The sequence below is a fragment of the Narcine bancroftii genome, chromosome 14, assembly GCF_036971445.1.
Source record: "Narcine bancroftii isolate sNarBan1 chromosome 14, sNarBan1.hap1, whole genome shotgun sequence".
Classification (NCBI taxonomy): Eukaryota; Metazoa; Chordata; class Chondrichthyes; order Torpediniformes; family Narcinidae; genus Narcine; species Narcine bancroftii.
Window position 1 is genome coordinate 49,229,703 of NC_091482.1, and position 14,323 is coordinate 49,244,025.

General features: G+C 37.5%; 1 protein-coding gene across 5 annotated transcripts in view; it reads right to left on the reverse strand.

Annotated features, from left to right (window-relative positions):
* The window catches only part of spg21 (SPG21 abhydrolase domain containing, maspardin), a 66,695-nt gene that overhangs the window by 44,340 nt on the left and 8,032 nt on the right, over nt 1–14,323 (reverse strand). For 2 of the 5 annotated variants that reach the window (XM_069910687.1, XM_069910683.1), the window contains exons 1-2: nt 4,524–4,583; nt 3,636–3,733 (exon numbers count right to left, since the gene is read on the reverse strand). In XM_069910687.1, coding sequence (XP_069766788.1) covers nt 3,636–3,733; nt 4,524–4,557 — 132 coding nt within the window. In that variant the 5' untranslated portion in view covers nt 4,558–4,583. Of the gene's footprint in view, nt 1–3,635; nt 3,734–4,523; nt 4,584–5,415; nt 5,502–14,323 lie in introns of those variants that run through there. The other 3 variants (XM_069910684.1, XM_069910685.1, XM_069910686.1) reach the window with 2 other exon arrangements.

Consider the following 14,323-nt stretch of genomic DNA (forward strand, 5'->3'; position numbering starts at 1 on the left):
ATTTTTACATCAATTGTATTTAACACCTGAAAAGTTTAAAAAATATGGTTTTAGTGAATCAGATTCTTGTTTTAGATGTGGTAATTCGGTTGGAACCTTTTTTCATGCTGTTTGGTTATGTGTACATATACAATCTTTTTGGAAAGCAATTCAATTGTTTTTGGAACATTTATACAAGATCAAAATACTTCTAGACCTGACAATATTTTTGTTGGGCGAGTTGAAGCCTTTGAAAGATTTGGGATTAGATAAATTTCAGATTTCTTTTGTATATTTAGCTTTATCTGTAGCAAAAAAATGTATAGCAAGTACATGGAAAAATGCTAATGTGATTGATATTAATAGATGGCATGATGAGATGAAAACCTGTTTGGTAATGGAAAAAATCACCTAGTATGTTTTACATGATAATTATTCTTTTTTTCTTAATAAGTGGTCTTTATATTCAGAATATTTACATTTAAATTTACTTTGATTAGATTTTAGTAAATATATTTTAGTTTATATTTTAGGTTTTTTTTGGCTCTCCTAAAGACTGAGGGGTGGGGGGGTTTCTTTTTTATACAATTTTTTTTATTGTTCACAACATGTACTTTTTCTACTGTATGTAATAACCTTGTTGAATGAATAAATAAAGTTGTGAAAAAAAAGTTGGCCTGATTGAAGTCCCCTACAATGATCATGAAGGAGTCAGGATGTGCTGTCTCGTGGCTGCTAATCAGTGCTCAGTCCCTCCAGTCCCAACCTGATGTTAGCTTGGGGTGGAATGTACACTGTGAGCAAGATGATGGCGATGAACTCCCACAGCAGGTAGAATGGGCAGCACTTGATTGCCAGATGTTCCAGATCAGGGGAGCAGGACTGGGACATAACTATCACATGTTGTAGAACACTGACAAAATTTGGCTTCGCCCACTGAACGGAGTGAATTCCTGGAGGTGGAGACTCAAACAGTCTACTTCACTTGTGGAAAAGCACCAGGCCCAAACACAACTGCAGAAATCTGAGGATCACAAAGAAGATGGGTTGTCAGGAGGACCATAGCAGGTGTGCATGGGATAATTTGGATGGAGAAATCCTGCAGCTGACTAGCAATTGCGGGAGGCACAGGTAGTTGGGCCGATGATTATGGAGGAGGCAGAGTCAGGCAGGTGATGTCAGTGGTCAATCAGGGTAGCAAATCATCACAAGATAAGGAAACAATTAATGACTCAAATAGCTCAGCACTTCGCTTTTTCCCCCTTAAAGGACCTCATCCAAAATTACAACTTCAGCAGTTACTGTAATTGGGTGAGGAATGGGGGGAATGTGCAGGTAGCTGTAATTTGAGAAGCCAATCCATGTTCTGTATTACTGGAAGAAGTTGCAGAAGTAAGCCAAACCCAGAGGAAGTTGAACACAATAAGAATTTTAAATTACTTAATTCATAAAGTCCAAAATGTTTCCTATAGACTAATTTTAAAATATTCGTAGCAAATCATTGTTTTAGAGTGTAATTGTTTAAACAATCTTTTTAACAATTTCTTAAATTGTTTGCAACAGCTCTAGAATAGTAAGATATTGATCTTTAGGACGAGTTGTTAGAAATAAAAGAACATCGACCTCTGGAACAAATTCATAGATAATGCAGCAATACAATCGCAAATAAATGTTCAGAGGAACAAATTCAGACATGAAGCTTTTGTGCATAATTGGATATCAGAGGTCGGATGCAAGATCATGAAAAGCTCAGTTGGTAGGGTGTCGCAATGAACTGCATCTGATTGTTGAAAAAGAATTTTAGCTAAAAGTCTCAGATTTCCCTCACTCTAATTTAGAGGAATACGGTGGACAAATCTGAGAATACTATAAAACAAGGATAAAGGAATTTGACAATATATAATAATCGAGAACTCAAATCAGTGGTTTTCAAGCTGCCCCTCTAAACTCACATTCCACCTTAAGTGATCCCTATGCCATTGGTGCTCTATGATTAGTAAGGGATTGGTTAAAGTCGTATGTGAGTGGGAAGGGAAGGTTGAGAATCACTGCTCTAGACCCAATTGTTACTGAAATATTTTGCTTAGAAAAACTGTCATTGGCCCAGTTCGTTTGGAGTTCTGAAACCGTGCATATTGTGAGTCAATTAGGTATGATTAAAACTGGTTTTCAAACTTTTTCTTTCCACTCACATACCACCTTAAGTTATCCCTTACTAATCACAGAGATGGTATAGAGATTTCTTAAAGTGGAATGTGAGATTAGAGGGCAGTTCGAAAACCACTGGGTTAGATCTTTTAATTTCTCTCCCATATATGCAGTTCTACTTTTAAAGTGGCAGAAAGTGGTTATATTGAGGATTTAAAGCATTTAGATTTGCCAGGTTCCATCAGAATTATACAGCATAAAAACAGAGACTTAAGACAAATTCATCCATGCTGGCTGGCTAAGATGCCTACCAACCTATTTGCCTGCATGTTTAATTTTGTTTAAAATCTTCATGTCACAGCTTGGTAAAAAAGCCCTTCTGTACCTTAAAACCATGCAGTCCACCCGATTAATGTACCAACTCTTTCTTTATGTTTAAGGAGGATGGGACGAAATAGCAGAGAAAACCCACACAGGTCACAGGGCGAATATAGAAACTCCTTATAGACGATGCCGGATTTAATCCACGTCGCTGGCACTGTAATAGAGCTGTGTTGAGCATGCAGCTCATGTTCTTTTAAACCTTTCCTTAACCATGAACCTGCTGAAATGTCTTTTGAATGTTGATTTTGTACTCCTCTCCACCACTTCCTCCACCATCACATTCCAAAGACCCACCACCCTGTGTGTTGAAAAAAGTTGTGCCTGGTGTCCTTTTTCAAATCTTTTCCCTCTCACTCCAGATCTCTGCCCACAAGTTTTAGACTCCCCAACCATGTGAAAAAGACTGTGACCATTCGTCTTATCTATGCCTCCCATAATTTCATAAACCTTTATAAAAGGGTCACCACTCCATAGGTAGGGGAAAAAACCCAGCTTATCCTGTCTCTCATTATCACCTAAACCTTCCAATCCTAGTCACATCTTTGCAAATTTTTTTCTACAACCTTTCCATTTTAAGGACCATAAAGAGTGACAGAGAGGATCACTGAAGTCTCCCTTCCCACACTGACATGGTTGACTGGGATTGTTGTCTGAAAAGGGCATCCAAAATCATTGAGGACCCCTTCCACTCCACACACAGCATTATTCAGCTGCTCCTGTCAAGAAAACAAATACAGGAGGATCAGAGCCAGCACTTCCAGGCTGAGGAACAGCTTCTTCCACAGGCAGTGAGAATGCTGAACGACCAAAGGAACTGCTCACATGAACCATCCGAGACTCTCATATTCATGTAACAATATTTAATAATCTATATTGATGAAGTATTTGTCCTGAATATATATTGTTTGTCTGCATGTATCTTATGTCTAGTTGTATGTTTGCATGTTCTCCACCGAGGACCAGAGATTTCGTACATACAGATAACAATAAACTTGATTACTAACAGCAGCCTTTCACCAATTTGTGGAACAGTTTAGATTTAAAATCTTTCCAGAGAAACACTTTCCAAGAAAAAATCATCCTCTTGTATCCCACCTTACTGAATGTAAATAAACAGTACTTGCCTTCTTCAGTGGAACTGTACCTCGGAACCAATTATAATCAGGGGAGACCTTTATCTCACCCATCGTGAATGGAACATCTATCGTTTTAACACATCTGCCTGAAGCAAATACAAACAAGTGATTAAGATATTTATTTAGAAATACTTTTTGAATTACCATTTTATCTTTTGCAAGAACATTAACAGACTGAAAACCAGCATGTAAAAGAGTCAGTATACATGCAATATTGAAGGAACATAAAGGTGCATGTTCAATAATCCTTTGGGAACACGGGGCAAGTTTATAAAGCAGTTACTGAGGAAAACTATTTTTTAAAACTGGAGTAAAAGAAGACAACGCCAGATTTATTTTAATTTCTGACGAGGCCTCACGCAAAACTTTAGGATAGTGTAAAAAAAAATGTTCATCTGTCCCAAAGGCCAACACAATTTTAAGACTTAAACTCTAACACCCCAGTTTGCATCCATGCTGCCAAAAAAAATGCATGTTTTAATTAGATTAATTGTTTAAACTCTAGACAATAAGGTCCAATCTGTACTTGATTTCTCCCCATTGGTTAACACAAATGATCAAGCCCTACCCCTTGTTCACAATTACAGGTACGTAAAGATTCTTGGAGGAATGCCAGAAGGTTTACCAGGATGATATCAAAGATGGGGTCTGTTAGTTATGTGGAGAGTGAAAAAGTTGGAATTGTTAGCCTTAGAAGGTTAATAGGAGATCCAAGGATATATAAAATTATAAAAGTTTCACAACTGAAGTCAGGACAAACTGTTGCTAATGGTAAGTTAGGGCAATGAATCACTTCAGTTAGATGATCAAAACTCAAAATGCCTGCTTGAAAGAACAGATTTCAGAGGGACTTTCAAAAGGCCATTGGATGTTTACCTGAGAACCAATTTTCAGGATTATGGGGGAACATTTGAGATGTGGGACCAAATTGGAGAACTGCAACAAAGAGCAACACAGAGATCAAATGACCTCTTGTTATAATTATTCCAAAAACACAAGAAGTAGGAAGAGCAGACCATACAACCTCAAATCATTTGATAAAAGCAAAATTGATCTGTTTATTGGCTTCAACTCCACCACGATCCTGATCAAGTACCTGCAGCTCTCTGTAGAGAAATCCGAATGCACCAATTCATAATATATTTCACATATAATCGGATGCCTGTTTGCCCAGTTCATGATTCCCCTAGCAGAGGAAACATTTTCTGAGCATCTATCCCCAGTGGTGAAAGTGTGTAAAGCCCAACAATCAGCTGGCAGTCTACACTCTTCCTGAGCTTGGAACTATTGTATTCTATTCAACTCCAGTCTTAGCCTGTTCATTACCTCAGAAGAGTGACGGGTAAAGTAAATGCATCAACAATGAAAATGTTTTACAGGGACTGAAAAAACTATTTGTTTTAGGTAGCTTAAATTAGTATCCATAAGGAAATAAAGAACATTCTCTAGCCTTCACCTCCATTACCAGAAATCCATTTCACTATTATCTGATTCACATTGTATCCGAGTGAACATTTTTCACCCATATGTACAGATGTGCAATGAAAGTAGAACCAAGGTCCTCTCCACCCCCATCCTTAATCAACCATGTTTCACAGTGGCTAAGGTTCATTAAACTATTATCTTCAATAGTGAACACCAGTTGGAGGCTAATGCATTCCAGGGACTCCTGCACTTTCCAGCTGATCTGCAGTCACCCATTCTTTGTCTTGCTGATAATACTTCATCTGCAAGATTAGCTGGAACATGTCATCCATTTAATATTCACCTGCAAATATGGCACTGTAGTGTCCAGTGTGCCAACAGCATCCTGGTTATTGGTATCTGCAGCTAGATGGCACATTCAATGACATCTCCCATCATTCTGAAGACTAAAGACCAAAGTGATGGCAATTAGCAGGATTTAATTTGTTCCTGTCGTCAGGTCACACCTCATCAATTTGTCATATCATTGGACTATTATGGTTTGAGTTGCAGAAAATTTGGGAAGGCTCCAGGGCTACAGCAAGAATGCTACCTGCTCCAATCCCTTGGAGTAAGCAGAAATCGCTTACATCTGTTAATTTGGGCATCTCAGGAGGAAGCTGTGGAAGGTCTATTCACCCACCATTATTCAGGCAAGCAAGTGGCAGGACTTAATTTGATCCACTGGTTGTGGGATCTAAATCTTGAGGAGTATTTTTGCATTTCTGTGTTCTTCTAAGATGAAGTTGGCTTAATTGTAATGGTAAAGTGACAGATTTGCCAGGCAGAACATGCTGCTGCAGTTTTTTTTCTCCAATGTATATAAATTATTTTATTACTATTTATTCTTTAAAACAAAGTAAATGCTTTTTTCCAGTTGTGTTGTCTAGTACAAGTTCAGTCTTGGTTTGGCTAGATCATTTTATTGTACAAACTCAGTAGAGCAAGTAGTTGCACAGTGCAGTCATTCATTCATTAATTAAGACAAAATAAAAATTTGTCTTGCAGTATCTTAATTTCTACTTTGTGAAATACTTTGTTTTTTTTAAATTTTATTTTTCACACTATAGATCACATTATTCAAGATATACACATTTCTCCTTTCAAATATACAGTGTCGTTTTCTCCCCCCTCCCTCCTCCCCTCCCCCCCACTCCCCCTCCATCCTTTCAAAACTCTGAGTCCAAGATACATCAAACCCATCAAACAATGTTGTCACTCAACATTAACGAACAAAAACTTCCACTGAGTCAATTCTTTCCATTCTCTTTTCCTTTTGTCATTTTAGGTGATAGATGTTCCAGTAGGTTTTCTCTATTATATTCCATGTACGGCTCCCATATTTGTTCAAATAATGTTATATTATTTCTTAAACTATATGTTATTTTTTATAATGGAATACATTTATTCATTTCTATATACCATTGCTGTATTTTCAAATTATCTTCTAATTTCCAGTTTGACATAATACATTTTTTTGCTACAGCTAGGGCTATCTTAACAAATCTTTTTTGTACACCCTCCAAATCAAGTCCAAATTCTTTATTTTTTATGTTACTTAGGAGGAAGATCTCTGGGATTTTTGGTATATTGCTTTCTGTAATTTTATTTAATATCTGGTTTAGATCTTCCCAAAATTTTTTCACCTTTTCACAAGTCCAGATTGCATGAATTGTTGTTCCTATTTCTTTTTTACAACGAAAACATCTGTCAGATACTGTTGGATCCCATTTATTTAACTTTTGAGGAGTGATATATAACCTATGTATCCAATTATATTGTATCATACGTAATCTCGTATTTATTGTATTTCTCATAGTTCCTAAACATAACCTCTCCCATGTTTCCTTTTTTATCTTTATGTTTAGATCTTGTTCCCACTTTTATTTAGTTTTATCATTTATTTCCTCATTCTCCTTTTCTTGTAATTTGATATACATGTTTGTTATAAATTTTTTAATTATCATTTTGTCTGTAATCAGATATTCAAAATTGCTTCCTTCTGGTAACTTCAGACTACTTCCCAATTTATCCTTTAAATAGGATTTCAATTGGTAATATGCCAGCACTGTATCTTGAGTTATATTATATTTATCCTTCATTTGTTCAAAGGATAATAATTTATTCCCCGAAAAACAATTTTCTATTCTTTTAATCCCTTTTTTCTCCCATTCTCTAAAAGACAGGTTATCTACCGTAAAAGGGATGAGCTGATTTTGCATCAGTATTAGTTTTGATAATTGGTAGTTTATTTTATTTCTTTCTACATGAATCTTCTTCCAAATATTAAGCAAATGGTGCAATACTGGAGAATTCCTATGTTTTACCAATTTTTCATCCCATTTATATAATATATGTTCAGGTATCTTCTCCACTATTTTGTCTAGCTCTAATCTAGTCCAATCTGGCTTTTCTTTTGTTTGGTAAAAATCTGATAGACATCTTAATTGTGCGGCTCTATAATAATTTTTAATATTTGGCAGTTGTAAGCCTCCTTGTCTATACTATTCTGTTAATTTATCTAGTGCTATCCTCGGTTTCCCCCCTTTCCATAAAAATTTCCTTATTATTTTCTTTAACTCCTTAAAGAATTTTTCTGTCAAGTGTATTGGCAGAGCCTGAAATAGGTATTGTATCCTTGGAAAAATGTTCATTTTAATACAGTTTATCCTTCCTATTAGTGTTAATGGTAAGTCTTTCCAATGCTCTAAATCTTCCTGTATATTTTCATTAGTGGATAATAATTAAGTTTATATAGATGGCTGAGGTTTTTATTTATTTGTATACCTAGGTATCGTATTGTTTGCATTTGCCATCTAAACGGTGATTCTTTCTTGAATTTTGAGAAATCCCCATTATTCATTGGCATTGCTTCACTTTTATTTGCATTAATCTTGTATCCCGACACTTCTCCATACTCCTTCAATTTCTTATGTAATTCTTTTATTGATGTTTCTGGTTCCGTTAGGTATACTATAACATCATCTGCAAATAAACTGATTTTGTATTCCTTGCCTTTTATTTTTATCCCTTTTATTTTATTTTCTGTTCTTATCAGTTCTGCAAGTGGTTCTATGGCTAACGCGAACAATAAGGGCGATAGTGGGCATCCCTGTCTTGTTGATCTGCTTAAGTTAAAATGTTTTGATACATATCCATTTACTGTCACTCTTGCCAATGGCCCCTTATATAATGCTTTAATCCAATTAATATATTTCTCTGGTAAACTAAATTTTTGTAGTACCTTGAATAAATAATTCCATTCTACTCTGTCGAAGGCCTTCTCTGCGTCTAAAGCAACCGCTACTGTTGGAGTTTTATTTCCTTCTACTGCATGAATTAAGTTAATAAACTTACAAATATTATCTGTTGTTCGTCTTTTTTTTATGAATCCAGTTTGGTCTAGACTTACTATTTTTGGTACATAATCAGCTAATCTGTTTGCTAATAATTTAGCTATTATCTTGTAATCTGTGTTAAGTAGAGATATTGGTCGATATGATGCTGGTGCAAGTGGATCTTTCCCTGCCTTTGGTATTACTGTAATTATTGCTGGTTTGCACGAATCTGGTAAGCTTTGTGTTTTATCAATCTGGTTGATTACTTCCAGGAGGGGAGGAATTAATGTTTTATAGAATTCTATTGGGAGACCATCCTCTCCTGGTGTTTTATTATTCGGCAGATTTTTTATTGTCTCTTGTATTTCTACTATTTCAAATGGTTCTATTAATTTATTTTGTTCCTCTGTTTGTAATTTCGGTAGTTCAATTTTAGTTAAGAATTCATCTATTTTGCCTTCTTTCCCTTCGTTTTCAGTTTGGTATAATTGTTCGTAGAATTCTCTGAAATTTTCATTAATTTCCATTGGATTATATGTGATCTGTTTATCTTTTTTCCTTGATGCCAATACCATTCTTTTAGTTTGTTCTGTCTTAAGCTGCCACGCTAGAATTTTGTGCATTTTTTCTCCTAGTTCGTAATATTTCTGCTTTGTCTTCATTATATTTTTCTCCACCTTATATGCTTGAAATGTTTCATATTTTATTTTTTTATCTACCAATTCCCTTCTTTTAGTAGTGTCTTCCTTCCTTGCTAATTCTTTCTCTATATCTGCTATTTCCTTTTCCAACTGTTCGGTTTCCTGATTGTAATCCTTCTTCATCTTAGTTATGTAACTTATTATTTGCCCTCTGATGAACGCTTTCATTGCATCCCATAATATAAACTTATCCTTCACTGATTCTGTATTTATTTCAAAATACATTTTGTCTTTCTATGAATTCTCTAAAATCCTGTCTTTTAAGTAGCATGGGGTTTAATCTCCATCTATACATTTTTGGAGGGATATCCTCTAACTCTATTGTTAATATCAAGGGTGAATGGTCCGATAATATTCTAGCTTTATATTCTGTTTTCCTAACTCTATCTTGTATACAAGCTGATAACAGGAATAAATCTATTCTTGAATATGTTTTATGTCTATCCGAATAATATGAATATTCCTTTTCCTTTGGGTGTTGTTTCCTCCATATATCCAAAAGTTGCATTTCTTGCATCGATTTAATTATAAATTTGGTTACTTTATTCTTTCTGTTAATTTTTTCCCCAGTTTTATCTATGTTTGAATCCAAATTGAGATTGAAATCCCCTCCTATTACATTTTTACTGATTAATATAGCCACTCCTCTAGCTTTTGAGTTATATGACGCTGCCGTTACATGTCCTATCCAATCTCTCTTTAATTTCTTGTGCTCCACTTCAGTTAAGTGTGTTTCTTGCACAAATGCAATATCAATTTTTTCTTTTTTCGGTAAATTTAGCAGTTTCTTCCTTTTGATTTGGTTATGTATTCCATTAATATTTAAAGTCATATAGTTTAATGTAGCCATTTTATACTTTGTTTATCTTTCCCTTCCATTTCCTCATCATCACCTTTCCTTCTCATCCATTTCTGCTTTCTTTCTTTGAACAGTTTATAAGACAACATTTTTAACACATCAAACATTCCCCTTATTCTCCTACCTAATATTTCTTTAGCCCCATTGTCCCCTCCCCTTCCTGAGTTGCCCATTATCCCTTGTCAGGCAACCACATCTCCCCTCCCCATTTGGATTTGCGAATTCACTCGCAAGCGTCAACTGATTTTGCAGTTACCGTAATTTCTCCCTACCCAGCCCCCCCCAGAAAAGATTTCAATTTTTATATGCAACAAAGGTCACTCTCTAAATTCCCTCTTTACTCCTCTCTTCCCCTTTTTTCCCTCATTAATTCTTCTCTATACACTATATATTTTCTTTTAAATGCACATACACTTATGTAATATATGTATTATATATGTATATAGTCCTATACACACGTCTTTTTAGTTCGCAGTCTTTTGTACTCTCTTTACACGTCTTCATCTCTCAGTCTATTTTGTAATTGTTCTGCAAATTTTCGTGCTTCCTCTGCATCCGAGAATAGTCTGTTTTGCTGTCCTGGAATAAATATTTTCAATACCGCTGGATGCTTTAGTATAAATTTATACCCTTTCTTCCATAAAATCGCCTTTGCTGTATTGAACTCCTTTCTCTTCTTCAGGAGTTCAAAACTTATATCTGGATAAATAAAAATTTTTTGCCCTTTGTACTCCAGTGGCTTGTTGTCCTCTCTTACTTTCTCCATTGTTTTCTCCAGTACCTTTTCTCTTGTAGTATATCTTAGGAATTTTACTAAAATGGATCTTGGCTTTTGTTGTGGTTGTGGTTTAAAGCCCAATGCTCTATGTGCCCTTTCTATTTCCATTTCTTGCTGTAGTTCTGGACATCCTAAGATCCTGGGGATCCAATCTTTTATAAACTCTCTCATATTCTTGCCTTCTTCATCTTCCTTAAGGCCCACTATCTTTATGTTATTTCTTCTGTTATAATTTTCCATTATATCTATTTTCTGAGCTAACAGCTCTTGTGTCTCTTTAACTTTTTTATTAGATTCTTCTAATTTCTTTTTTAAGTCCTCTACCTCCATTTCTACTGCTGCTTCTCGTTCTTCCACCTTGTCCATTCTTTTTCCTATTTCTGATATGGTCATATCTATTTTATTCACTTTCTCTTCTGTACTGTTTATTCTTCTTCTTAAATCACTAAATTCTTGTGCTTGCCATTCTTTAAATGAATCTTTAATAAGAGAAAATATATCCATTGTCTTGCCTTTCCCTTCTTCTTCCATTTCACTGTACTCTTCCTCTTCCTCTGGGTTGGCCATCTGTTGTTTCTTTGTTTTCTTTTTCTTCTCTTCTTTCTTGTTTTCGTTGTCTTCTATGTTCTCCTCTTGCTGCTGCTGTTCTGTAGCTGTCACTGCCGGCTGTGGAGATCGACTCCCCAGCTGGACACCCCTCCCGTCGGTGTGTTTTTTTGCATGCGTGGTTGCGCACTTTTACTCGGCTCAGCGAGCCATTTTTGTAGTCCACTTTCTACCGACCTGAGGGAGCGGGTTTCTCTCTCCACCGCGGGCCTCTTCGAACAGGTAAGGCCTTCTTCTTCCGTTGACTTCTCTTCCTCTCTTCTTACCGTTGGTTTCGACTTTTCTTTTTTCGTCGCCATCTTCTTTCCACCTTTATATTCACTTTACTTTAATTTTTATTTTTGTGCCTTTGTGCTTTCTGTGATATAGAGAATTTAGGTTAAAAAGACTTGTTAAAATGTGATGATTAATCAGAAACAGGGAAGCCAGAACGGACAGAGAGTTTACTAGCAGTCAAGGACAGAAGGAGCTGCTGAATATGTTTTTTTTAAACCTATCTTTTCATGGTCATAGTGAGAGACATGCAGGAGACAAAGGATTGATAAGAAGTGTGAGAAACAGAATTTAGTGAATGTAGAGTTCACAGCGTACGTAACGAACGTGATAATTAATAATGCAGTTATACTTAGAATGTTTTTGTAATACTAACCAATTAAAACAGTATTAATAAGAAGGGGAAGGGCAAATAATAAAGGTATAAAAATCAATGCACTGTATGTATCGGGGCTTAACTGGTGAGAAACCAGTTGAGTCCAACTCTGCAGACTTGTAAATAAAGCTTGTCGTGTCATCAGTTTTAAAGAGACTCATGTGTGAGAAGTTTTATTTCTGACAAATGGGGGCTCGTCCGGGATCTACACTCCGGCCGTGAGGGGAGGCGAGAAGAGGGACATCGGAGGCGGTGCACCCCGCTGAGTTCAGCGGCTCCTAGTCCCTTGCTCGTCGCTTCGGGCGGCTTGAGCGAGTGGTATCCGGACAGGGTGACACGACAAGACGGAGAGGAGAAGGGTGACGGTTCAATCCCCGGGAAGACACCGGTAAGTGACGACTTACGATTGTGGTGTGGGGATTGGGTAACAGGTGTAACGGGATACACCTGTTTGGATAAAAACCTAACGGAATAGATTAAGTATACATCTTTTGTCGTTGTGTGAGGACCCTGTCGCGGGACTCTAGGATAGACCCCAGGGAAACCTCGGCGGTAACCGAAGGAGGGACAGCACCTCCGACGAAGTGCCGAGAAGAGAGGGGTCAACCCCAGGAAAACCTCAGCGGTAACCGAAGGAGGGCCAGCACCTCCGACGAGGCGTCTGAGAGGAAGGGAGTAGGGTCCAGAGCGAGAGGGTCCTCAGCAACGATAAACAGATCTAGGTGGGAAAATGGGAGGATCAAAATCTAAGGGCTCGTCTGAAAATTCAGGACAATTCCTGGGAGTACCCCTTGACAGCCCTTTGGGGAGAATGTTTGAAAATTGGGATAGTAAAAGATATCGGGACAAAAACAAGAAAAAGATGATCCAATATTGTCTCCTTTGGTCAAAACAACCTATTAAAGGTTCCTCGGTCTGGTGGCCGAAATTTGGATCTGATGAGGATTGGGTTAGACAAGCATTAAACATATATGTAAATTCGAGACCAAAGGTGAATCAAGAAGAGTCAGCATATGCATTTTGTTGGGTTCCCTGGCCAGGATCCTTAACAGAATGTTTTAAATTGAGAGTGGCAGGAGAAAAGAAATGGGAACCTCTGGACAACCTTCCCCCTCCTTATATTCCCCCGGTGCCTACTGCGCCCGAGGAAAGCTTATTACCGGAGGGGAAAGGTGATGAATCTGATTGCCCCCAAGGGGGCCGGGATAAAAAGGATGAATTAAGGGAGTCGGACCCTAAACTTCCACCGGTAAACTGACCCTGGACAAGATCCCAGACTGGTCCAGGACCATCAAAGTTTTCAATAAACCTAAATCCCCTAAGAGAAGTTCCTATGGGAGGACCGGGAGGGGGAACGGGATATGTGAATGTTCCCCTAACTAGTACAGAGGTGCGGGGATTTAAGAAAGAAATGAAAAAGTTATTGGAAGATCCTATAGGACTGGCTGAACAGCTTGACCAATTCTTGGGACCAAACACATATACGTGGGAAGAGATGCAGGCAATAATGGGAACATTATTTTCACCCCAGGAGAGGCAGATGATTCGACGGGCTGCCCTCCTCATGTGGGAATATGAACAACCTGGGGACCCTAGACCCCATGAACAAAAATATCCCTTAAATGAACCCAGGTGGGACAAACGAACACCCGAGGGATTGGCAAGTATGAGACAATATAGAGAATGGACAATTAAAGGGATACGGGAGGCTGTGCCAAAGGGTCACAATTTTACCAAGGCATTTGGGAACCACCAGGGGAAAGACGAGTCCCCTACTGATTTTTTGGAGAGGGTGAGAAAGAATGTCCAACAGTATGCTGGTGTGGACCCTAGTACACCAATGGGTGAACAGCTTATTCGAATTGAATTTGTTTCCAAATCATGGCAAGACATTAGAAAGAAACTAGAAAAGGAGGAGGACTGGAGTGAAAAACCCCTAAGTGAACTGTTAAAAAAGGCACAAAAAGTATATGTGCAGAGAGAAGAAGAAGATCAAAAGAAGGCGACAAAGGTTATGGTACAGACTATCCGACAGATGAATGCTGAATCCAGAGGGGAAAGAAAACAAAACCTTCCTCTAAACAATCCAAAATATCCAAGAGAGGGAAGACCCCGGAGGTTCGTTAAGTGCTATTACTGCAATGAGGAAGGACACTTTAAGAGGGAATGCCCCGATACAAGAGGGAATTGCGTGCCCTCGAACTTATGGAAGAAGATTAGGGGTGTCAGGGGTTCCAAATGTTAGGGACCAAATATAAGAGGGAACCCCTGGTAAAACTAA